Source organism: Amyelois transitella, chromosome 30 (genome assembly GCF_032362555.1).
Source record: "Amyelois transitella isolate CPQ chromosome 30, ilAmyTran1.1, whole genome shotgun sequence".
Lineage (NCBI taxonomy): Eukaryota > Metazoa > Arthropoda > Insecta > Lepidoptera > Pyralidae > Amyelois > Amyelois transitella.
Window position 1 is genome coordinate 1347262 of NC_083533.1, and position 26294 is coordinate 1373555.

General features: G+C 38.4%; 2 protein-coding genes across 2 annotated transcripts; one reads left to right on the plus strand and one right to left on the minus strand.

The window, feature by feature from the left end:
- Nucleotides 1-2175: 2175 nt before the first annotated feature.
- On the minus strand, nt 2176-26079 carry LOC106142074 (uncharacterized). The gene is made up of 12 exons (XM_060952851.1): nt 25949-26079; nt 25446-25505; nt 12189-12330; nt 11513-11609; nt 10813-10981; nt 10251-10418; nt 9388-9558; nt 8605-8625; nt 7748-7906; nt 4952-5149; nt 2923-3023; nt 2176-2562 (listed from the first exon to the last, which is right to left on the minus strand). Exons 1-12 carry the CDS (start codon nt 26007-26009, stop codon nt 2179-2181), a joined length of 1731 nt encoding a protein of 576 aa, XP_060808834.1. The 5' UTR covers nt 26010-26079; the 3' UTR covers nt 2176-2178.
- LOC106142075 (uncharacterized) lies at nt 13460-25002 on the plus strand. Its single transcript, XM_060953002.1, has 9 exons — nt 13460-13476; nt 14201-14321; nt 15056-15170; nt 15268-16716; nt 17881-19010; nt 20645-20749; nt 21641-21818; nt 23399-23537; nt 24274-25002. Exons 1-9 carry the CDS (start codon nt 13460-13462, stop codon nt 24986-24988), a joined length of 3969 nt encoding a protein of 1322 aa, XP_060808985.1. The 3' UTR covers nt 24989-25002.
- Nucleotides 26080-26294: the final 215 nt, after the last annotated feature.

Sequence of the window (26294 nt, forward strand, 5' to 3'; positions counted from 1 at the left end):
TGAAATGGAGAAAGAAATGACAGCATGTAATATTTTGATCGGAGGAGAAAAAGTTGAGCAAGTGAAAGAGTTTGTATATCTAGGATCAAAGTTTACATCAGATGGCAAGTGTGATAGTGATATTGAAAGGAGAGTGAACGCGGGGAACATGGTGAATGGAGCTTTGCATGCCTTTATGAGCAGTCAGAAACTATCCAAAAAGGCTCAACTGGCTGTGCACAGGGGCGTGTTGGTCCCGACATTAATGTATGGGAGTGAAAGTTGGGTATGGCAAAAGAAGCACGAAAGCAGAATAAATGCAGTGGAAATGAGAGCGTTAAGGAGTATGTTGGGTGTGAAATTGAGTGACCGGATAAGGAACAGCGTGATAAGGGAATGTTGTGATGTGAAAGAAGATGTAGTTACAGGAATAGAAAAGGGTATGTTGAGATGGTTCGGTCATGTGGAGAGGATGAATGAAAACAGGTTGACTAAGCAGATATACAAGGAGAGTGTGGAGGGAAAGGTCGGGGTGGGAAGACCTAGACGAACATATCTTGATCAAATTAAGGACGTCCTGGTGAAGGGTCAGGTCAAAAGTGCCCGAAACCGCCGAGCTTGCATGAAGAGAGTTATGAATGTGGATGAAGCAAAGGAAGTATGCAGGGATCGTGGCAAGTGGAAAGAGGTAGTCTCTGCCTACCCCTCCGGGAAAGAGGCGTGAGTTTATGTATGTATGTATGTATGTTATATCCCAACATGGGTTAGGTTCCTGTAAGAGTTGCAGATGGGAGTCGCTTCGGTCAAAACGCACAATAAAAGCAAATATCTTTATTTAAAAATTAACATTCATGAAATAGATATTTTAAATGTGTACCTACAGTAATTTAATAAGATAAAACATTTTAAATTAAATCTATTTATTTCCTAAAGTTAACTAACTATCCTTGCTAATTTTCTTTACAATTTACAAAGATTAAAATATACATTAATAACTTTACTAGTTGGCGATAACTTACATAATAATTCAGTCTAACAAAGTGGTATCATAGAGATGTTACATTTTTGGTCCATCTGCCTTTACATCTTTGGTACAGTCTGTTGACTGGAAGAGATTGCATTAGCGATAAGTCCGCCTTTGTATCTCTATCTGTTTTGTGCTGTTTTGTATGTTTTACTCTTATGGTGCAATAAATAGTTTTTTCTATCTATCTATCTACAGTGCACATTATTACTATTTTTTTAAGTTACACTGTTTTACCAGCACAGAAATTTATTTTTATGTGTGGCGCGAAAATGTTTAAGCCAATGAGAGCTTATCAGCCTATCAGAGCGCGCCATTTGAACCCGCGAACTAAACTGTCCGCTATTATGAGCGAGATAGCAGGAGACACGTTGTTTTTTGGATTTTAAATTTAATGCCTTAGTTATAAGGTCGTATTTTTTAATGAGTTTTATGCGGTTTGATTCGGCGGTACGTTGCACTATTCTGCGATGTAGATTGCCGAGGCGACTTTAAAAACGTGGTAGTAATGTAGTAATGGTGTGCTTTGGGAAGGATGTATCATCAACCATTTATTATGGTACTTCAAAAGCCATTTTGACTAAGTAACCTAACGATAGACACCAAAAACATCATGTTCTACTCTATAAAAATATCTTAATAGCGTAGACGATAACACATTCTAGACGAGACACACATTGCTCGGTTTTTACATACATACATATAATCACGTCTATATCCCTTGCGGTGTAGACAGAGCCAACAGTCTCGAAAAGACCAAAGGCAGCTTCAGCTTAATCTTAATAATAGAATCGAGATTCATACAATGACAGGTTGTTAGCCCGTCGCCTAAAAGAAGACTACCAAGTTTATAAGCCTATTCTTTAGCCTGGTTATTCACTATACTAATAACAATCTTGTGCCGTGTGGTTCCCGGCACCAATACAAAAAAGAATAGGACCACTCCATCTCTTTCCCATGGATGTCGTAAAAGCCGACTAAGGGGTAGGCTTATAAACTTGGGATTCTTCTTTTAGGCGATGGGCTAGCAACCTGTCACTATTTGAATCTCAATCCTATCTTAAAGCCAAATAGCTGAACGTGGCCTATCAGTCTTTACAAGACTGTAGGCTCTGTCTACCCCGCAAGGGATATAGACGTGATTATATGTATGTATGTATGTATGTATCTTGTTATCAAACACCTTTCTTTTTTACGACACTCACTTCACAATAATTCGGCTCAGCATATTCCGAGCGATCCATGAACACGTTGGCATAATTTGTCGTACTGTCATCAATGTTCTTTATACATGCGTACGTAGGTTCGTTTATGTCAGAATTTTTCGACCTACCCTCATTTTGCGCGGCAATTTTTTTTTTAAACTCCAACGATGCGTACTCCACAGTGTTTTGTTTATTTCTCATGCTCTTTGGTATGACTATTGAGTACAATTCTTGGGGATTCGAGTATGTAACGTCTGTTGGTTTACAATAAATATCTTCTAAAGTTGAGTTGTGTGGAAAATTTGGCGGCGGCGGTTCGTTGGCGCTGGCAAATTCAGCTGCAACTAACTCTTCCTGTAAATTGAGAAAATATTTGTTAAAAATTGAATGGCCAATCAGTTTTTTTATATGCCGGATGGACAGAGCTATCATCAGTCTTGAAAACATTGAATGGCCACGTTCAGCTGTTTGGTTCAATGATAGAATTGAAATTCAAATAGCGACAGGTTGCTAAGCCCATCGCTGAAAAAAAGAATCCCAAGTTTATAAGCCTATCCCTTAGCCGCCTTTTACGACATCAATGGGATAAAGATATTTTTTACATTTTCTTATATGGCGTGTTGTTACTCAGTGAGAGATTGAGTGGCCCTTTTTTTTGTTTTTTGGAGTTTAAGATAGAATATTATAATACGCGTTTGTGTGTTAAATACTTACCATATCACGCGTACTCTTTCTTAAAAGCTTAATAATGAAAACAATGATAACAATGATTAGAAGACCAGCGCAAGCTACCGCGGGATAAAACCAGATTTGTTCTGAAATTCAAAATACTGAATTAAATAAATACCTATACAGGGTGACATTTAAAACAACTGCATCCTGTTAAACAAAGACTATACCCATGCTTCTGAGCCGTTTGATGGCCTATTTTTATTTAAATTAAACGTCATCATTTTCACATTTAAAAACCCTCAAAAACTACGTCACACGCTTTATTAAAGACCAATACTACAAAAAGAAATTAAAATTAAACATGTAAATAAATGTTTGAAAAATAAATTATTTTTCTAGTATCAAGATCAAGTAAAGTACAGAGTTGTCGAGATCGCTCAGCTGAATGAATTGTGTCGTTGACCTCTGAATCTTACGCGTCGCTTTTCCGCCGGCCGGGGTGATATGACGTATTTAGGATCGTGGATACTTTTATTTTTTTTCGTACTTTCTGAAATATGAACCGATATTTTTCTTTAAACGTTTTTAAATATCCTTTAGATGAGTACACTTAACAGTTAAATTTATGCAGTTGAATTAAAAGTCACCCTGTATACGTGTAAGATTTTAACAAGGACAAGGTGCCGTGTGGTTCCCAGCGCCAATAGATAAAAGAATAGGACCACTAAATTTTGTTCCAATGGATGTCGTAAAAGGCGAGCAAGGGATAGGCTTGTATACTTGAGATTCCACTTTTAGGCGATTGACTTGAAACCTTTTACTAAATTCTATCATAAAGCCGGACAGCTGAACGTGGCCTTTCAGTCTTTTTCAAACTCAAACTCAAAATATTTATTGCATAACTGTGTAGACATATAGATGGAATTACATTTAACAGTATCAACAGTTTGCCCCTTCAGACATGCAATATTTTTTAGTATTGAAAATACTAACATATATGTATAAAATAATGCAGACATAAAACTTTTTCTAAAAAACCAATTACATAGAATATTTTTTACACATCTAAATTTTTATGTTTAATTTGTGCAATGGTCAAAATATTCAACCAAATTATAAAAAACATTATTTAATAACCAAGCTTTTAATTTATTTTTGAATAAAAGAGTATTATATGTATATACTTTTAATTTCTGCATAAGTGACACCATGTAAACAAATAAAAAAAGAGCCCGCAAATACACCATCAAAACTATTAATTCCAAGTTTATAAACCTTTCCTTAATTTTCCCTTTTTTCTTGGCTTCGAATAGGTAGTTGCTGAATTTAGTGTGGATTTAGAAGAACATAGTAGTATGAGACATACCTACGATGAACATGTGGCCTGTTTGTGTTGCGTCATCGATGACGTCATTTCTGTCAGTCCAGGCTCCAACAGTTGTGGTTACCACTGTACCAATATAAAATTCATGTCTGTATTTGAAAGATACATACATACGCACAATCACGCCTAAATCCCCCGCGGGGTTGACAGAGCCAACAATCCCGAAAATACTTATAGGCCACGTTCAGCTGTTCGGCTTAATTATATAATTGAGATTCAAATACTGACGGGTTGGATTCTTTTTTAGGCGATGGGCTAGCAACCTGTCACTATTTGAATCTCAATTCCATCATTAAGCCAAATAGCTGAACGGGGCCATTCAGTCCTTTCAAGACTGTTGGCTCTGTCTACCCCGCAAGGGATATAGACGTGAACATATGTATGTATGTATGTATGTACTGACGGGTTGTTAGCCCGTCGCCTAATAAGAGAATCTCAAGTTTTTGAGCCTACCCCTTAGTCGCCTTTTACGACATCCATTGGAAAGAGATGGAGTGGTCCTGTTCTTTTTTTTCTAATATACGTCATTATACAGTATGTGTGCATGTATCATCTTGGAGTATTAACTGTTCAACACTGTTCCTTGTCCTGTCACTCAATTACATACTGCGCTTATTTAGATGGCATTTTCCAAATTTCAATCCGATACATTAGTTTTGGAATCAACACAAGTGACAAGTTTTTTACCTGACGTCGTGAATTGTCTCCTCATGAAATTTATTGCGATAATTAAACCAGAGTAAGGTTTACAATTATTTGTCAGTTTTTCAGTCAACACACAACTAAATCTGGTTTTGTCGTCTTCCGCATACAACATCCCTGAATATCTGATTTGAAGGAACGTGTCCATTTGCTTGTTGTTATCAGGATCGGTTGCGAGTGATTCTGAAAAAAAAAAATACATACATATTGTCACATCTGTATCACTTGCGGGGTAGACAAAGATAATCTTGAAAAGAATGATACATATGTATGCGTTCAGCTGTACGGCTTTAAAATGGAATTGAGTATAAATAGTGACTAGTTGCTAGGCCATCGCCTACAAGAGGAATCCCAAGTTGTTAAGTCTATCCCTTAAACGCCTTTCACGAAATCCATGGGAGTAAAAAGTAAAAAAATGATTTTTTTCATAAAACCTATCTCTCTTTCTTTTTTTTTTGAAATAGAAAGAATAAACAACTAAAGTAGACAGGTAGAATGACTGATGGTGTTCCCGAAAGGGGGTACCACTCAGCATAATGCTGGCTGCAAACAATATGCAACACAGCCAACGCTGATCTACCAGGGATGCCAGGGTTGGCATCACGGGCATTCGTACAATGAAAAATATTTTTTTTTTTTATAGAAAAAGGTAAACATAGCTGTCACTGTCACTTCGAGCCTGTATCATTCACTCGTACGTATCACTATTATACATCTGTGAGCTAATGATACAGACGTGACAATGAATGTCGTGTGGTTTCCGGCAGCATTAGAAAAGAAAGAATAGGACCACTCAATCTTTTTCCCATGGATGTCGTAAAAGGCGACTAAGTGATAGGCTTATAAACTTGGGATTCTTCTTTTCGGCGACAGACTAGCAACCTGTCACTATTTGAATCTCAATTCTATCATTAAGCCGTGCCGTGTGGTTCCCGGCACTATTACAAAAAAGAATAGGACCACTCCATCTCTTTCCCATGGATGTCGTAAAAGGCGACTAAGGGATAGGCTTATTAACTTAGGATTCCTCTTTTAGGCGATGGGCTAGCAACCTGTCACTATTTGAATCTCGGTTCTATCATTAAGCCAAATAGCTGAGCGTGGCCATTCAGTCTTTTCAAGACTGTTGGCTCTGTCTACCCCGCAAGGGATATAGACGTGATCATATGTATGTATGTATGTATGTATCATTAAGCCAAATACGAATAGTTAAACGTGGATTATCAGTCTTTTTAAGACTGTTGGCTCTGTCTACCCCGCAAGGGATATGGACGTGATTATATGTATGTATGCAAATGAACACAAAACACGTTGTAAACAAATGCGATGTGGTGCTCTGTGGCGCAGCGGTAGTGCGCTTGTGTGAGACACCGGAGGTCCAGGGTTCAAATCCCGGCCAGGGCATGATGCGAAAAGATTTTTTTCTGATTGACCTGGGTCTTGAATGTTTTTCTATATGTATAAGTATTTATTATAAAATATAGTATCGTTGAGTTCAAACTTACTTCGAGGCTAACTCAATCTGTGTAATTTGTCCCGTATATACCTACCTATTTATTTATTTATTTATTATTGATATAAATTTATGTTGAACAAATGTAAATTTAGTAACAAAAATAGCTCGGTTATCATTAAAATAAAAGAAAGGACCTAGAACAGAAAATTAACACAATTTTATTTATCCAATGTAAAACAGTGTGACAGAACACAGAACTAACTGTTCCGAAAAGACTGTTTGGCCACGTTCAGCTGTTTGGCTTACTGATAGAATCCTAAGGAAAGGTCGAAGAAGGAAAAGGAATCGAAGGGAAAGGTCGGAGTGGGAAGACCTAGACGAACGTATCTTGATCAAATTAAGGACGTCCTGGTAAAGGGTCAGGTCAAAAGTACCCGAAACCGCCGAGCTTGTATGAAGAGAGTTATGAATGTGGACGAAGCGAAAGAAGTATGCAGAGATCGTGGCAAGTGGAAAGAGGTAGTCTCTGCCTACCCCTCCGGGAAAGAGGCGTGATTTTATGTATGTATGTATGTATGTATAGAATTCTACTACTATTATAAAGGCGAAAGTTTGTATGGATGTATGGATGTTTGTTACTCTTTCACGCAAAAACTACTGAACCGATTACCATGAAATTTGGTATGTAGGTAGCTGAAGACCCAGAATAACACATAGGCTACTTTTTATCCCAGAGTTCCCGCGGGATTGATAGGGTTTCCATGCGGACGAAGTCGCGGGCGGCCTCTAGTACATACATAAAACCACGCCTTTTTCCAGAAGGGGTATTGAAGCAAGCAAACAGCAAGTTGCTAGCCCGTTGCCTAAAATAATCCCAAGTCTACCTATAAGCATATCTCTTAGTCACTGTTTACGAAATCCATGGACAAGAGATGGAGTGTTCCTATTCTTTTTTCTATTGGTTCCGGGAACCACACCCTGACTCATCCAATTCAGGATCACGAACAAAGGCGTACCCTGGACTCCTCTCCAGAGAAGTGAGGATGCAACCGGGACTGACGCCAGGAAGAAGAAGATTAATACGGTAGCGATGATTCGGCTCGACCGCCACCAAAGGGAAGATCTTCCGCCAGGCTGGTGTGACGCCTGGGGAACCGCGCGACACACGATGTTGTGTCGGAGGTTGTATATATACTCCAATCCGTGAAATCTTTGCTTGCGCGATTAAGACTTTTCGCTGATTTTGACGGATAGCGTCGCGTGATTTTATTTTTGTGAATTGCGGCGTATAGATGTCGCCACACGGAGAATATTCACTAACTTACCGTCATTTTTACAAACGTGAAGTACCAAAGCTGGATCCGTATCAATTTTGCTCGTTATATTCGCAAAGCATTCTAGCGTTATACTTTCATTCTCTTCATAATAATAATCGTTGTCATTTTTCATTGGATTCCCATTCAACAGAAAAGATTGTTGTACATCTGAAAATCAAAATATAAAATTTCTAATCAAAATATCATAAAAACATTCATACATACATACATACTTATGGTCACATCTATATCCCTTGTGAGGTAGACAGAGCCAACAGTCTTGAAAAGACTGAATGGCCACGTTCAGCTTAATTATAGATTGCTAACCCATCGCCTAAAAAAGAATCGCCAAGTTTGTAAGCCTATCTCTTAGTTGCCATATAATAAAAATTATTATATTTTGTCGGACAACCCCCGGGTATTCCCCCGGAGAGTGCAGGACTCCTTATGTGCCAGTCTTCCATCATCGGATCGCATGGGAGTGGAAAGACCTAGACGAACGTACCTTGATCAATTTAAGGACGTCCTGGTAAAGGGTCAGGTCAAAAGTACCCGAAACCGCAGAGCTTGCATGAAGAGAGTTATGAATGTGGATGAATCGATAGAAGTATGCAGAGAACGTGGCAAGTGGAAAGTTTTGGTCTCTGCCTATCCCTCCGGGAATAAGGCGTGATTTATGTATGTAAAAGCAGTAAAAGAAAATGCTGCAAAAAACTAAGTCTACTGCCGCTTCCAAAGCGTTAGTGCAGAAGAAGCGATAACAAAAGTTAACTTCACAATTATCCAAACTTGGAATAGAAATGTGGATGAGACAATACGCGGGCAGAGACGCGGACATTCACTAGTATAAGAATATTTGTACTCACTTGCCGATTTGACAGCAATATCTAAAAAAAAAATATCTATATTAATAAACAAGTAGGATTAACTTAATATAATAACTTAAAATGATTATTAGTTAATGAAGCAAAGACGTAGACAGAGATTATTACAAATGTTGGTCTCATTCAGTCTTTTCAAGACTGTTGGCTCTATCTACCCCGCAAGGGATATAGACATAACAATATGCATGTATGCATGTATGGTCTAATACTCTGCCTACATGAATAAAGGCGGTACCTTTTGAACGAGTAATAACATAGGTGTCTGTCATGAAACTTGATATTCCGAATATAAAAATCACACAATTCAAGCAACACATTTTGACAATATAGCAGAGCAAATATTTATACACTCTTGAAAACATACTTCATGACTATTACGGAAAAATGGTCACAAAACATACCAGGAAAAATTTATAATTGTACATGTAGATATAAATATTATATAGTATGTAAATAAGCAGAACCAATGTAATTTTGTTTATTGTGTTTATCAGTGCCGTGTGGTTCCCGGCACCAATACAAAAAGAATAGGACCACTCCATCTCTTTCTCATGGATGTCGTAAAAGGCGACTAAGGGATAGGCTTACAAACTTGGGATTCTTAGTTAGGCGATGGGCTGGCAACCTGTCACTATTTGAATCTCAATTCTATCGTTAAGCCGAACAGCTGAACGTGGCCATTCAGTCTTTTCAAGACTGTAGGCTCTGTCTACCTCGCAAGGGATATAGACGTGACGGTATGTATGTATGTATGTATATACTTACCGTTTACCTGTGCATACTTGAATATAATAATGGCTTGAACGCCTATAACACTTTTGTTATAAACATCGTTATAGCTGAATATACATTGATACCGATATTCTTGTTCCTCACCCAGATATTTGGAGTATGTTAACTTTTTTTTCTTATCAGTTATAAGACTTTTATTAGTATCTGAAAACAAAATTTCATTTAGGTCCGTTCACAGGTAGTTTAAAAGCCTAGTTGTAATAAAATAAAGTCTTCAATCTCGTCACATAAATATGTTTATTATAATTACTAGCTGTGCCCGCGACTTAGTCCGCGTGTTTTTTGGGCATCATTGAAGCCTTCAAGGAGGAATAATTTTCCCCGTTTTTTTTCACATTTTTAATTATTTCTTCACTTCTTATAGTTGCAGCGTGATGATAAATAGCCTAAAGCCTTCCTCGATAAATGATCTATTAAACACAAAAAGAATTTTTCAATTCGAGCCACTAGTTCCTGGGATTAGCGCGTTCAAACAAACAAACCCTTCAGCTTTATAATATTAGTATAGATTTTATTTAATACTAGCTGTCCCGGCAAACGTTGTTTCGCCTAAATAAATAAAGTGCCGTGTGGTTCCTAGCACCAATACAAAAAAGAATAGGACCACTCCATCTCTTTCCCATGGATGTCGTAAAGGCGACTAAGGGAAAGGCTATTATACTTGGGATTCTTTTTTAGGCGATCGGCTAGCAACCTGTCACTATTTGAATCAGTTCTGTCATTAAAATAGCTGAACGTGGCCATTCAGTTTTCTCAAGACTGTTGGCTCTGTCTACCCCGCAAGGGATATAGACGAGACCATATATATGTATGTATGTATGTAAATAAATACTTACCCAAATCCCACGTCAACAATTCACTTTTTACATCATTATCTCCTTTATAAATGCATTGTATATTTTGGTTACCTGGTCTATGTAAATATACTACATATGTGTATGTTTTATTCTGAGGATTTAAACTTTTCGTTGTGAGTGATTTTTCATTAACGATTACGGACACGCCTGGAAATATAAATAAAAATTTTAAGATTTTTTTCCTAATAATCTTTTAGCAATAACTCATAAATCAATTAAAAAAACATGGTTAATGACGTACTTCGTCTGTCGTCCGCTCCACTATTACATACATACATAAAATCACGCCTCTTTCCCGGAGGGGTAGGCAGAGACTACCTCTTTCCACTTGCCACGATCTCTGCATACTTCCATCGATTCATCCACATTCATAACTCTCTTCATGCAAGCTCGCCGGTTTCGGGTACTTTTGACCTGACCCTTTACCAGGATTAAAGAAATTTTTATTTAAAGACGTGATTATATATGTGTAGGTACTAACTGACATTATTTATTATAACTAACTGTATGGAATTGATACTGGACTTATGAAAAATCTTACCAATGACATGAAAATTGACAGAATATTTATGTCCAATATATTTTTTACCGTTGAGCGAAACGTTACAATTGTTAGAATAAGTTCCTTCTTCATTGCATACGTCATTTTCTCCGTAAATATACAAAATCCAATTCTTGGGAAGTGTGTAGTTTATTGGATTGATAAAGTCCTGAAAAAAATACATACATACATACATATAGGTCACGTCTATATCCCTTGCGGGGTAGACAGAGCCAACAGTCTTGAAAAGACTGAATGGCCACGTTCAGCTGTTTGGCTTAATGATAGAATTGAGATTCAAATAGTGACAGGTTGCTAACTCATCGCCTAAAAAAAGAATCCCAAGTTTGTAAGCATAGGCTTACAAACATAGGATTCTTTTTTTAGGCGATGAGCAGCAACATGTCACTATTTGAATCTCAATTCTATCATTAAGTCGCCTTTTACGACATCCATGGGAAAGAGATGGAGTGGTCCTATTCTTTTTTGTACTGGTGCCGGGAACCACACGGCAATAAACATTATTCATTATTATGGGACATTTAAAATATTTTACTTAATAATTGTCATATCTTTCGATTTCACAACATTGGTTGACGTCAAATAAATTACTTAAAACTAAGTTAACGCTTCCAAGCGTCAGTGCAGAAGAAGCGGTGACAAAATTATATTTTGAAGTCGGTCAATAAATGGTACATACCACTTCGACCACATACTTTTCCTTGTAAGTTCTCAAATTCGTTACGTGTGTAGAATTCAGTGCCAAGCGTGTGTCTGCTTCGCCTCTTTCGGTAAAACTGAAAATAAATAAGATGTCCAATGATGTTGATGTCCAATTGACTTAAATCAGCACTTACGTACCGTAATCTATACTAATATTATAAAGCTGAAGAGTTTGTTTGTTTGTTTGAACGCGCTAATCTCAGGAACTACTGATACGAATTGAAAAATTCTTTTTGCGTTAAATAGACCATTTATCAAGGAAGGCTTTAGGCTATATAACATCACGCTGCAACTATACGGAGCGAAGAAATAATGGAAAATGTGAAAAAACTGGCAAAATTATTTCATCTTTCAAGGGCTTTAAGGGCTTCAATGATACCCAAAATAACTATTCCACGTGGACGAAGTCGCGGGCACAGCTAGTCATGCATACGTGACTATTATGTGGCAGGTGATGACTCGCCACTCACTGAATGGACCCCTCAAATCAGTCACCATGATTGGCAACAAAGGGGCAACATCGGCGCGGGTTGCTAAGGATGTCGAGAGGTGAGACTCCATGACGTGATTATAGGAATGAATGAATGTACGAATGAATGAATGAATGAATGAACGAATGAATGAATGAACGAATGAATGAATGTATACTTTACTTCGCAGCTCCTATGTAGTATGACGTGTGAAAATGCACATTCACTTCACTTCCTTCCAATAAAGTAAAATTTAAATAAAATTGTCCGTTACATTTGTTTGTAATATTGACTGTGATCGTTAACTTGGAATCACTTGTATTATCTGAAACCAAGAGAAAGATATAAAAGTAAGCGAAGTTTGCTCGATCAAACGCATCTAGCAAGTAAACGCGAATTTGTATACGATTTGATCAGCGCCATCTGGTGCTAACGCGATGGCACTAATGCATATCGATACAATTTCGTGATCAATTGCTCGATAACGTTATAATGATCCGTGGTCACCGAGCGATTAGTAACATCCGAGATAAATAAATGAACATTCCTATATATACAGGACAAATTACACAGATTGAGTTAGCCTCGAAGTAAGTTCGAGACTTGTGTTACGAGATACTAACTCAACGATACTATATTTTATAATAAATACTTATATAGATAAACATCCAAGACCCAGGCCAATCAGAAAATGTTCTTTTCTCATCATGCCCTGGCCGGGATTTGAAGATAAAATAAAGGTACGTCACATGCACGTTTAATACCTGTATCCATGCATACATATAATAAAATATTAATTGCCCGATGTCTGTAATTTAAAGATATTGTCAAAAAATCGATGTATGAGAGATCTACATAAGACAACAGAAACCTGTCTGTCTGTAGGTATGTTTGTATTCGCAAAACTCGGAAACTATTAATCCTATTTAAATGCGATTTTTTCAGACGATCTACATTAGGGTTGGTCCAACTTAAAAACTGGTATACAAAAATACATCCCCCCCAAAGTTATGTACATTAGTTTGAATACTAACCGATGCTCTTAAGGCGAGGGAAAACATCGTGAGGAAACCTGCACATTCAGGCAACTGGATGTGTAACCATGGATCCAATGCGGGTTAGGTTACCTGCAAAGGTTGCGGAGGTCAGACGGGAGTCGGTTCGTTTAAAAACCTGGTTCAAAGCCAGGGGTAAGAGGAAAGTGTGGGTAATAAGCCAGCTATTTATAAATACTATTTTAAAGTGTCTAAAACTACACGGCACACAACATGATCTCTTTTTTAGAAGACCAGCACTGAAGCTTCTTAAAAATCTTTTTTTTTTTTTTTAAAACCGTTTTTGACAAACATGTCACTTTGACAAAAGACTTTTGGTGTATTGGTAATTGTGTTATTCTTGTTGTAGTTTAATTTTATTGTTGGTAAAGCTTTTTTTAAGTGTTTTTGTAAGAAATCATGTGGCCGGAAGGCGGGTAAGTGAAGAAGATTAAGATTTTAAATTTCCTTTAAGAGGTTATTGAGGTCAGACCGCTGCCAGTGTGAACGGGTGTTATCCAATTCTGTATAGCAATAGGTAACTCCTATCCAGAGAAATTAGGATGTAACCGGGTTTAACGCCAGCATAAAGATAAAAAAAAAGTATAGGACCTCTACATTTCGTTCCAATGGATGTCGTAAAAGGCGACTAAGGGATATGGTTATAAACTTGGGATTCTTCTTTAAGGCGATGGGCAAGCAACTTTTTGTAGATGCCGCTAAATTCAAGCGGCCGAAGCTCTCGGTATAGACGGTTTCCCGTTTTTTCTTCTTATATATAAAATATATATAAATCGTGACACAATGTTCGTTCCCGTACTCCTCCGAAACGGCTTGACTCATGAAATTTTGTGAGCATACATAAAACTCAGAAACTATTAGTACGATTTTAATGCCATTTTTTCACATGCTTTCTATTATATATATCCAAGTTTATAAGCCTGTCCCTTAGTCGCCTTTTACGACATCCATGGGAAAGAGATGGAGTGGTCTTATTCTTATTCTAATGGTGCCGGGAACCGCACGGCAATTTTATGTACACAGAAAACATCAGGAACGATGAACACAAGAACAAAAAGTACATAGGATCTGTTCCTTTCTAAAAGAAATCTCTTACAGCAGATTTTTTTTAAACGGATTTCATAAAAATCTGTATTCCAGAATTAAGACTGACCCGTGCCCTTGCTGCAAGGTCTGCACGAACTGTCCAGGTTTCCAGAAGGTTCTGACTGCCCCGGATGCTGGGTATGTCCTGTACCGTCACACCACGCGAGTTGAGGAGGTGAGTACGAAAGAAATTCCTTGTAGATGGTAAAAGAAATCTTGCTAAACACGGTTTTCGAGTCTTATGACTGTTTGAGTCTGTCTACCCCGTAATGTTTAAAGTCGTGATATTTAAAATACTAGCTGTGCCCGCAACTTCGTCCGCGTGGAATAGTTATTTTGGGCATCATTGGAGCCCTCAAGGATGAATAATTTTCCCCGTTTTTATTTTCACATTTTCCATTATTTCTTCGCTCCTAAAACTTGGAGCGTGATGTTATAAAGCCTAATTGTCTTCCTCGATAAATGGTCTATTAAACACAAAAATAAATTTTTAATTCGAACCACTAGTTCCTGAGATTAGCGCGATCAAACAAACAAACAAACTCTTCAGCTTTATAATATTAGTATAGATGAAGCTCAGTTAAATCAAAAGGCAGACTTTAATTGTGATGAAAGTGATGAAATGTTCTAAACAGACGAGTTTGCATAAAGAATGATTAATGTGGATAACGCTAAATAAGAACGCGGGGATGTAGTCTCTGCCTACCCCTACGAGAAAAGGTGTGATTTTACAACATTGCATTTTAATCATAATGATAATAATAACCTCCACCAACCACCAACTTGAAAGTTTTTCTGTTCGGTCAGTTGACAGACTGGTAGAGAATGCCAAACGGCATTAAGTCCGTCCTTTGACCATTTTTTTAGTGCAATAAAGTTTTAAATAAATTAATTAATAATCCATTTCAGATCAACAAAAAAACCGGCGCTATCGAAACTGTCACAGATACAATGGATGATGTATTCATTGTAGAAAGTACTAAAGTAACCCCATTGGGCAAGATTGATTTTGATCCGGAAATTGGTAAAAATGATATTGAGCTAAAGTTTAATCAAGTAATTTTTAGTGTTATCTTTAACTTTTTATTAGACGGCTATTAACGTATTATATGTCCTTTCAGATCGAAATCAGATAAAATGTCCACGATGCGTCCAAATACTAAAACGTGCGCAAACGCTATTAAAGAATCAGGATTTTGGCAGAAGCGACGTAATAGGGATCTGCGAGCATTGTCGCCAGAAAACTCAGACCGGACGAACGTGTCTGAAGTGTGAAAAAGCAGTCAAGAAGTTTCAGACAAGTATGCAAGCTCAAAAACAAGGTTACACACAAAGAGTGAAGACTTGGCTGTCGAAAATCCAACGTCTAATCAAAACGAGTACCGCTGATGATAAAGGCGAGGTTCAAGTTGGTAAATTGAAACGCAGACATTCAGATGTTGACATTAATAACTTACTCATGAAAATATCTAAAACTGATCGCGAACCTAATATAAAAGATCTGTTAACAGATGGTGCACGTGAAATTTATTCCGCCAAGAAAGGAGCTCTTAGTGAGCGAGCATACCGTGCTGGAGCACTGAAGGATATAGATATAAAATTCTATGAAACGAGCGATGAAAATAAATTTTCACATGAAGATAAATATTTTGTTCCGAGTTATGATAGACGTCACGCTATTGATACCCTAATGCCTTCCAATGTGACACTTGACGAGTTCGAAATTGAAAAAGATTTTATTCGAAAGTATGGAAAAAGCTATAAAGGTTCTGAAAGTAAGGATAAGTTTACATCAGTGGGCAAATTCAGGGTTGAGGATGAAGTTCTTAAGGGACGTTACGGGTATGAAAGAAGACATTCGGCGTTTAGAAGTTATCGTGAAGAATATGACAAACAAATTCCACTCACAACGAAAATTAGTAAGGGTTATGTATCAGATAAGGTTTCATCTGCCCGTGAACGGTATGAAGACATTAAAATGAAAGATTATTCTGACGATTTTCAACATGATGATGATAACAGGAAACATGATTACACACCAAGAGATAGAAGGCATTACGAAGATGATCATAAATATTTAATAAGAGATAAAGATGTAAGCGATGATAAAAGGCAGATAAAAGAATATATTAAAGAAGAAGATAGAACTACGGATCATCCAACTTCAATTAAAGAATCACAAAAGAAATTAGAAGGCAGGATATCACCGGACACTAAGATAATTTACGAGTCACCAACGCGCATGAGAAGATATCATTCAGAGGAATCACTTCTGACTGGTATGACAAAGATGAGAGAGGATTTGCGAAAGCAGAAAATTTTCGATTATTACTTTCCGGTAACGAAAGATGAGGTTAAAAAGATAACAGTGGCAAAAGACGTAAGCTCCTCTGAACTGATAAAAGATACATTGGATAAATTGAAAACGAAAATAGAAGGAGAGAAAAAGAAGCAAGAGGCGGCTGACAGATTAAAAGAAGAACGTAGAAAACAGCTTGAGAAGGGAAAAATGGAAAGGAAAGGAAGTTTGGCAGAAGATTTTGAAGAAAAATCTAAAGATAAAAAGAAAGGTGTGTTTGATGACTGCAAAATGATTCTACTCGTATTTGGTTCCCAATATTTTCTTTTTTTAATTTATATGTACACTAGCTGTTGCCCGCGACTTCGTACGCGTGGAAGAGTCGCAAATCCCACAGGAATTATAGTTTTTGTGGCGTTTATGAAAAGTACCCGACGTTATCCTCCAGACAGTTCCTAGTCCACGTAAATAATAAACCTCGCAAGCCACGCCTCTCTTCCTTGCAGCGTCATGTTTTGCACATCGTGCGGCGCGGGTGAATATTATATCGGTGTTATTTTGAAATTGTTATATTTTCAAAATTAAATACTCTTAATCAACAACACATTTATTTGGTAAAGATTAATATTATTACGTTGATACAACTCATAACAAATAATACATTAATTTTGACCAAATTTGATTACCATATAAACGGTTCTAGTGAGTTAATCTTAAAAGATAGACATATACTATCATAGACATTTTGTTAGATTATTTTAAGAGGAATAATTCTTTCGTACATATATTTTTGGTATCTTGAACCTTTTCGCAGAGCACGCAACGAAAGCCCTCAAGGATGAATAATTTTCCCCGTTTTTTTCACAATTTCTTTAATTTCTTCACTCTTTATAGTTGCAGCGTGATGTTATATAGCCTAAAGCCTTCCTCGATAAATGGTCTATTCAACACAAAAAGAATTTTTAAATTCGAACCAGTAGTTCGCGCGTTCAAACAAACAAACAATCAAACAAACGAACTCTTCAGCTTTATAATATTAGTATAGATACATACATACATATAGTCACGTCTATATCGCTTGCGGGGTAGACAGAGCCAACAGTCTTGAAAAGACTGATATGCCACGTTCAGCTTTTTGGTTTGATGATAGAATTGAGATTCTATCATCAAACAGAGTGACAGGATGCTAGCCCATCGCCTAAAAGAAGAATCCCAAGTTTATTAGTTCATCCCTTAATCGTCTTTTACGACATCCATGGGAAAGAGAAGGAGTGGTCCTGGTTATTGGCGCCGAGAACCACGCGGCACCAATAAAAAATTATTAATTATTTAGTCTAATAAAAAAAGGCTTATGGTTTCTGTCGATTCTCGCGCGATTTATAATGTGTGATCAATCGCCTAGATTTTTTCCTTTATTTTATGCTTATTTCTGCAGGAAAATCTGTGACAAAAGAAGACCAAGTTTCAGATAAAGTCGTTAAAGAAAAACCAACGAAAGAGAAAATAAGTAAGGATAAAATACCAAAAGAAGCCAAAAAGAAAGAAACTCCAATCGATTCGGCTAAAGAAGAAAAAGTAAAAAAGGGAAAAGAAGAAATAGTTGAAAAGAGAATCAAAGAAGGAGCGTCTAAAGAAAAAAATAAATTAGAAAAATCTGAAAAAATTGTTAAAGAAGACAAATTAAAGCAAGAGAAACCTAAACAAGAAAAACCTAAACAAGAAAAACCCAAACAAGAAAAACCCAAACAAGAAAAATCTAAGGACGAGAAGCCTTCGGGCGAAAAATCTAAGGACGAGAAGCCTTCGGGCGAAAAATCTAAGGAAAAAAAGCCTGTGGACGAAAAATCTAAGGATGAAAAGTCAAAAGAAGGAAAATTGAAGGAAGCCGCCGGACCCAAGGACGATATGTCAAAAGAAAAAGAATTAAAGATGAAAGAGGATCAAATGAAGCTGAAACTTGATCAAGATGCAGAAGAACGTAAGAAACTCAGGTTGAATGAAGAGGCGGCGGATAGAGAACGGCAAAAGAAGGAACTGCAACTGCAGAGAGAAGAAGCCAGAAAGCAGAAATTGGAAGACGCACAAAAAGCTAAAGAGGAAGCCGAGAAGAAGAAGAAAGAGCAGATTTTCGAGAAACCGCCACAAACTTTTGCTCTGACTACAATCAAAATGAAGAAACCGTCTATTTTTCAACTTGATAAAGAGAAAGATAAGCTTAAAGAGAGAAAAATACCAACACCCGGTGAAATTAAAATCCATAAGAAACATTGTATACATAAACATGGTAGCTGCGACATTTGTGTTGATTCAGATTTAGACATTGATGTGCAGAACGTGTGGTGGGAAAAAGAGAAGGAAGAATTGATAAAAGATAGAATCAAAGAAGCTGTTGTTGGTGAAAATATTTATAGATATAAAACACAAATTGGTGTGGAAGAAGAGAAAGGGGTTCAACCGACAGTTTTCTATAAAGATTATGGTGACAATTATGGTCAGGACAGTGGCGAGTCAAGGATTGAGAAGAACGCAGGAACCAAAAGTAGAATGATGAGGTTTGGTAAATCGGTATGTCAAAGCATCGTCTATTATAAATAATAGTATCGTTAATTAGAATAGAAGAGATTTTTTTTTCAAAATTGGATACAATATCACTTATTGACGTCACATCACTTAAATCTAATTATAACTACTACCGCTTCCAAAGCGCATTATGTAGAAGAAGCGGCGGAACAAACTACACTGCAGCATTTTCACCGGACGTCAATTTGCAAATATAGATCTCTTAAATCTAAACCGTGGACGAATGCACATTGTCTACATTAAAAACATGAATGATTGTAAAACTAATTACTTTAATACGAGTATTCAGTCAAAATCGTTAAGTTAGTATTCCTTCTTTTTGGAACTAGCTCAATCCGTGTAATTTGTCCCATATGCATTACTATAGAACACCCGTGGCTCCGGCCGCGTAAAAGGAAAAAGCACTATAATTCCCGTTCCCGTGGAAATCTCGGGAAATCCTCTCCGAGTGCACCCCTAGACCACATAATAAAATTACAGGCCAATCTACACCCAGCGGTTTGGGCTTTGGTTGATTACTCAGTCATGTCATCAACATTTTATTTTTTACTTTAAAACACAAGAACCACATTCTTTTCCAAATAGAAAACAGCAGGCCATTTACAATTTAGAATATAAAAAATTGAATTTGTTGTCATTTTTACTTTGACAATGTCATTAATCATCATTAAATTTGGGACCGTTTATAATAATATTATGTGAGATTTTTATATCTTTTATGTATAGTTGTATACCATGAATAATTAATTTCTTGAAATCAAAATGTCTAAAGGAGATAATTTGGTAACATTTATAGCGTTTCCTTTGTAATCTTGAATCGGATAAATGTGATTTTTACACGAAGCGACTCCTATGTCCTATGCAACTTTTGCAGGGGAACCTGACCCATATTAGATCTAATTAAACATGCACTTGCAAGTGCATATTTCAGATGCAGTCTCTTCTCCTTCGGGAAGAAATATGATGATGATGCCGTGACTTATATATTACTGTTTCTTCTTCCTCCTGGCTTTAGCCCCGGTTGCATCCTCACCACTTTGGCGAGGAGCCTTTGACCATGGATCCTGGATTGGGTGAGTCAGGTTTTTACACGAAGCGACTCCCGTCCGACCTCCGCACTCTATGCAATACTTAAATGGGGTCATGGTTTAACATCCAGTTGTCTGCAGGTGCGAGGATAGATATCCTCATGATGTTTTTCCCTCATTGTAAGAGCATCGATTAGTACATACATACATATGATCACGTCTATATCCCTAGCGGGGTAGACAGAGCCACCAGTCTTGAAAAGACTGACATGCCACGCTCAGCTGTTTGGCTTTGTGATAGAATTGAGATTCAAATAGTGTCAGGTTGCTAGCACACCGCCTAAAAGAAGAATCCCAAGTTTATAAGCCTATCCCTATCCTATATCCTATCATCGGTTAGTATTGAAACTAATGTAGATAACTTCGAAAATATTCATTGGTACATGGCCGGGGTGTGATTTGAACCTGTGCCTTTTTGTGTCGCACGCATTTTAACCGGGCACTTTATCGATTTGACCACCGGCGGTCTTTATATATCAGTGTGTTTTAATTTACTTTTGAAAACATTGTGATGACATAATATTTTTTCAGGAACACGAATACAATACTAAGGGGGTAGTTCGTTACGCCTTGTCAGATCGCTCGTTCATAGAGAAAGGTTGGACGAAACTGCCCACGGAAAAAGTTGTGAGGAAGGTAAGTCTTGGAGTATTTTATCCATCTACACTAATATTATAAGGCTGAAGAGTTTGTTTGTTTGTTTGAACGCGCTAATCTTAGGAACTACTGGTTTAAATTGAAAAGTTCTTTTTGAGTTGAATAGACCATTTATCGGCGAAGGGTTTAGGCTATATTACATCACGCTGCAACTATTAGGAGCGAAGATATAATGGAGAATGTGAAAAAAATCGAAGAAAATTATTCCATCCTTGAGGGCTTCAATGATGCCCGAAATAACTACTCCACGCGGACGACGTCGCGGGCACAGCTCGTAAGTAATAACACATGATGATAGCCGCGTATTTACGGCACCAATAGAAAAAAAAAGAATAGTACCACTCTATCTCTTTCCCATGGATGTCGTAAAAGGCGTCTAAGGGATGGGCTTGTAAACTTGGGATTTTTCTTTTAGGCGACGGGCTAGCAATCCGTAGCACATTTGAGTTCCATCATTAAGCCATACAGCTGAACGTGGCCTTTCAGTCTTCTCATGACTGTTCTCCGTAGGGGCTCATCTATAATAGTATTATATGTAGGTATGTATGTTTTTGACGTGACAACGTCTTATAATTCGATTGAACCGGCCGCACACACAACAAAACATGACTCATGCGGCGTTACCTCGCTCTGAGGCGTTCCATGTAAGGCTTGAAGTGCAAGCGAGAGCGCGGAACGAGCGACAAAGAGGCACAATCGGCCTTCGCGTTCGGCAGCGTATACCTCCTTCTCTATAATACATACAAATCTAATTAAAATTTTCTTTTGAAAAATGCTACCACTCCATCAGTATTTTCTTAAGACGTTGTCATTTTCAACTATCGCCAGTGAAACGACTTTACAGACAACCTATTTTTTTTTTGTTCCAAGATGAACGTGTACCGCATGAGACCAGCTCATCCGGAATTCAACTGGTTCGAGCACCACAAGAACCGTGGCTTCATGGAGTACGACACAGGGGAGAGGCTCGCAGAGTTTGATGAGAACGGGCGAGGCCGCTGGTATTACAGGAGCGGGCTGCTGGCCCTGGACTATTACGATGCTGAAGGTAGGTAAGGTTGGTCTTCATGGAGTACGACACGGGGGAGAGGCTCGCAGAGTTTGATGAGAACGGGCGAGGCCGCTGGTATTACAGGAGCGGGCTGCTGGCCCTGGACTATTACGATGCTGAAGGTGGGTAAGGTTGGTCTTCATGGACTACGACACAGGGGAGAGGCTGGCGGAGTTCGACGAGAACGGGCGAGGCCGCTGGTATTACAAGAGCGGGCTGCTGGCCCTGGACTATTACGATGCTGAAGGTAGGTAAGGTTAGTCTTCATGGAGTACGACACGGGGGAGAGGCTCGCAGAGTTTGATGAGAACGGGCGAGGCCGCTGGTATTACAGGAGCGGGCTGCTGGCCCTGGACTATTACGATGCTGAAGGTAGGTAAGGTTAGTCTTCATGGAGTACGACACGGGGGAGAGGCTCGCAGAGTTTGATGAGAACGGGCGAGGCCGCTGGTATTACAGGAGCGGGCTGCTGGCCCTGGACTATTACGATGCTGAAGGTAGGTAAGGTTAGTCTTCATGGAGTACGACACGGGGGAGAGGCTCGCAGAGTTTGATGAGAACGGGCGAGGCCGCTGGTATTACAGGAGCGGGCTGCTGGCCCTGGACTATTACGATGCTGAAGGTAGGTAAGGTTGGTCTTCATGGAGTACGACTCAGGGGAGAGGCTCGCAGAGTTTGATGAGAACGGGCGAGGCCGCTGGTATTACAGGAGCGGGCTGCTGGCCCTGGACTATTACGATGCTGAAGGTAGGTAAGGTTAGTCTTCATGGACTAAGACACAGGGGAGAAGCTGGCGGAGTTTGATGAGAACGGGCGAGGCCGCTGGTATTACAGGAGCGGGCTGCTGGCCTTGGACTATTACGATGCTGAAGGTACGTAGGGTTACATACATACATATGATCACGTCTTTATCCCTTACGGGGCAGACAGAGCCAACAGTCTTGAAAAGACTGACAGGCCACGTTCAGCTGTTTGGCTTAATGATAGAATTGAGATTCAAATAGTGACGGGTTGCTAGCCCAGTTTGTTTGTTTGAACGCGCTAATCTCAGGAACTACTAGTTCGAATTGAGAAATTCTTTTTGCGTCGAATAGACCATTTTGTCGGGGAAGACTTTAGGCTTTATAACATCACGCTGCAACTATAAGGAGCAAAGAAATAATGGAAAATGTAAAAAAAAAGTGCCCCCAGTCCCCAGTGCCAGGTGGTTCCCGGCACAAATACAAAAATGAATAGGACCACTCTTTCCCATGGATGTCGTAAAAGGCGACTATGAGATTCAACTTGGGATTCCTTTTTTAGGCGATGGATTAGCAACCTGTCACTATTTGAATCTCAATACTATCATTAAGCCAAATAGCTCAACGTGGCCATTCAGTCTCTTCAAGACTGTTGGCTCTACCCCGCAAGGGATATAGACGTGACCATATGTACGTATGTATGTAAGATAACATATACGTTAAAAAAAAGAAAATATTGGGAACCAAATACGATTTTGCAGTCATCAAATGTATGTATGTTCCCCAGTGACTTTCCATTATGCTTCTGACTGACTCAGTCTGCCCCGTTCGCCACAGAAGTGAACGCCCAGCAACGCTTCGTGGTCTACAGCAGCGGTGAGCCGGACCAGCGTGGCAGGTCTCGCCCCAGGACAGTCCTGGCTGCCTTTGACTACCTGGGTAATGGCATCGTCTTTGACCACGCGGGAAAGATCAGGTAATGTCATGTAAAAGCGTTTGATAGATGAACGCGGGAAAGATCAGGTAAGTAGGTAATGTAAAAGATTAAGATAGAAAGATAAATGACTTATACATACATAGGTACCGAAACCGCCGAGCTTGCATGAAGAGAGTTTTGAATGTGGATGAAGCGAAGGAAGTGTGCAGAGATCGTGGCAAGTGGAAAGAGTCTCTGCCTACCCCTCCGGGAAAGAGGCGTGAGTTTATGTATGTATGTATGTACATACATATTCGCGTTGGTATATATCCCTCGCGGAGTAGACAGAGCCAAGTCTTGAAAAAAAAACGGATATGCCAGTTGTATGGCTTCATGATGGATAGGAACTATTAATAGGTTGCTGGCCCATCGCCTACAAAAGGAATCCGAAGTTTATAAATCTGTCCCTTAGTCGTCTTTTGCGATATTCACGCGAAAGATATTAAGTGGTTCTATTCTAAGGTGTCGGAAACCACACGGCACAAATAATAATAATAATAATATATTACAAATATTTCAGACCGAAATGAATAGGACCACTCCATCTCTTTCCCATGAATGTCGTAAAGGCGATTAAGGGATAGACTTATAAACTTTTGATTCTACATTTGGGGATGGGCATAAAGTCAAACAGCTGAACGTGGCCCATCAGACTGTTGGTTTTGTCTACCCCGCAAGGGCTACAGACGTGACTATATGAATGAAGGAACGAATTTAAGACCGCAATCCTTTACAGACTAAAATACAATCAGACCGAAGGCGTTGTTTTGGACCGGACCCTGGGACCAATATCTCATTGGAAATGGCACACGCTGAACGACCCGCCCGTCCTACAGCAAGTCATGATCGACACTCAACTGGCCCACAAAGATCCAGAGATTCTCAAACTTGGCGGGCAAATGGACAACAAGCAGAGGCCGGACGACGAGCAAATGCTGGCTATAGAATTCGACAACTTCATCAAAGAGAAGAGCGCCAAATTGACGCAGTCGTTCAAACCGTTTCAGATAAAAATGAAGGCGTTGAAGATCAATGAGTATTTCTCGCTGCGCGTGTTGGATCAGGCGACTGTCTATCTCATATTCAGAGATGGCATTACGAACATCAAAATGAATATAGGAATGATATTAGATCATAAAGAAATCGTAGACACAGATACCGCGGAAGTGGGGGAGGTGTCTAATAATTTGGAGCGGTTGCCGGCAAAAACTGACAGTTTAGCGGGGCTGCAGAAGAGTGTGGATGATGCTCGCAGACTGGAGAGGTGTAGGACGGAAAGAGATAGAAGAATAAGGAGACCACAGGCCGCGGTTAGTGTGGACCGATTTCAAGAGGCAGTTTCGAAGCCGCTGATGTTACCGTTAAGGACAATGGAGTCGCCGAGCGGCGTGAGCAGATTTTGCAAATGCAGAAAGAGTTGTAACGTCTATTATGATACCAGTATTATATGATTTTGATTTGTGCAAACGGGGGGGTTCGAATCCCGGCCAGGGCATGGTGAGAAATGAACTTTCTCTGATTGGTCTTGGATGTTTATCTATATAAGTATTTATTAGAAAATATGGTATCGTTGAGTTAGTATTTCGTAAAACCAGTCTCGAACTTACTTCGAGGCTAACTCAATCTGTGTAATTTGTCCCGTATATACCTATTTATTTCTTGAAGTGCGTTTAATGCCACACAAGACATTGTTTTACCTATAACTTTGCAACATCTGACAACAATTAAAATTTAATTTCAAAATTTTGATTTCTTTATTGTGGGACACTACACATTTTCACTTAATAATTGTCATATATTTTGGTTTCACAACATTGGCTGACTTCAAATAAATTACTTAAAATCTGAGTCTACTGCCGCTTCCAAAGCCCAAAATAGCTCAATAATATAGTAAAAAGAAATACATACATGTTTCCTTGTTCTGCGAATTACTGCAACTACTCTTGCTGTTCTTTTTGCCATTTTTGCCTGGAGGTAAGTTTGTATAATTTAGTTTTGTTAATGAAAATTGTTATATTTAGTAGGTATTTACAATAAAGGTTTAATAATAATGTTTTGTTCAATTTATTGATAGCATAAAAATAATAACTAGCCTAGGCGCACGCCTCTTTGGATGTTATCTGAGTGAGGGTTACTTTGTTTTTGTAATATTTTTTTACTTATATTCTCTCTAGTATATATATTCCATAATTCATAAAAATACTCAATTATATAAATATTATTTCAACTAAAATAAATCACTCTATGCAAAAAAAAAAATTACATCAAAATCTGTTGTTTAGTTTTAAAGACCTAATCATAGGTAGTAGGTACATACATACAGACATTCACGGGAAGCTATTTTGCTTTAAACATACTATATAGTAGTGATAGTGTTATTACTAAGAATAATGGAAATAAATATCACTTACTTTTACAGAAAAATCCGTTAGAAAGCATTAAAATTAATAAAACAATAAATATACACTTCATTGTGACTGACTAACACTATGACTGACTTAACACTGTCTAAATGGTAAATGACAGAAGAAGGCTTCAGGAGTAATCACATTATTAATGTAGTCCAAAACTTAAATTCAATTGTTACATGAAATAAATGCACAGTCAGAGTTTCTCAAAGTATTCACGTAGACAGATTAGGATTTCAAGGAAATATTGGCCGTGATAGAAATTTATCAAAAAGCCATAGATAAGTTTTGCGCCGTGTGGTTCCCGGCACCAATACAAAAAAGAATAGGACCACTCCATCTCTTTCCC

What these genes read in the sequence shown, in the direction of transcription:
- LOC106142075 (XM_060953002.1), top strand. An exon ending in ATCTAAAGATAAAAAGAAAG is followed by an intron (nt 16,717 to 17,880) that starts GTGTGTTTGATG and finishes TTATTTCTGCAG; the next exon opens with GAAAATCTGTGACAAAAGAA. An exon ending in CGGAAAAAGTTGTGAGGAAG is followed by an intron (nt 20,750 to 21,640) that starts GTAAGTCTTGGA and finishes TTTTGTTCCAAG; the next exon opens with ATGAACGTGTACCGCATGAG.
- LOC106142074 (XM_060952851.1), bottom strand. Translation starts at nt 26,009, where the DNA reads ATGAAGTGTATATTTATTGTTTTATTAATTTTAATGCTTTCTAACGGA. An exon ending in TTCGCAGAACAAGGAAACAT is followed by an intron (nt 12,331 to 25,445) that starts GTATGTATTTCT and finishes TCTTGGTTTCAG; the next exon opens with ATAATACAAGTGATTCCAAG. An exon ending in TATTGCTGTCAAATCGGCAA is followed by an intron (nt 7,907 to 8,604) that starts GTGAGTACAAAT and finishes TTTGATTTTCAG; the next exon opens with ATGTACAACAATCTTTTCTG.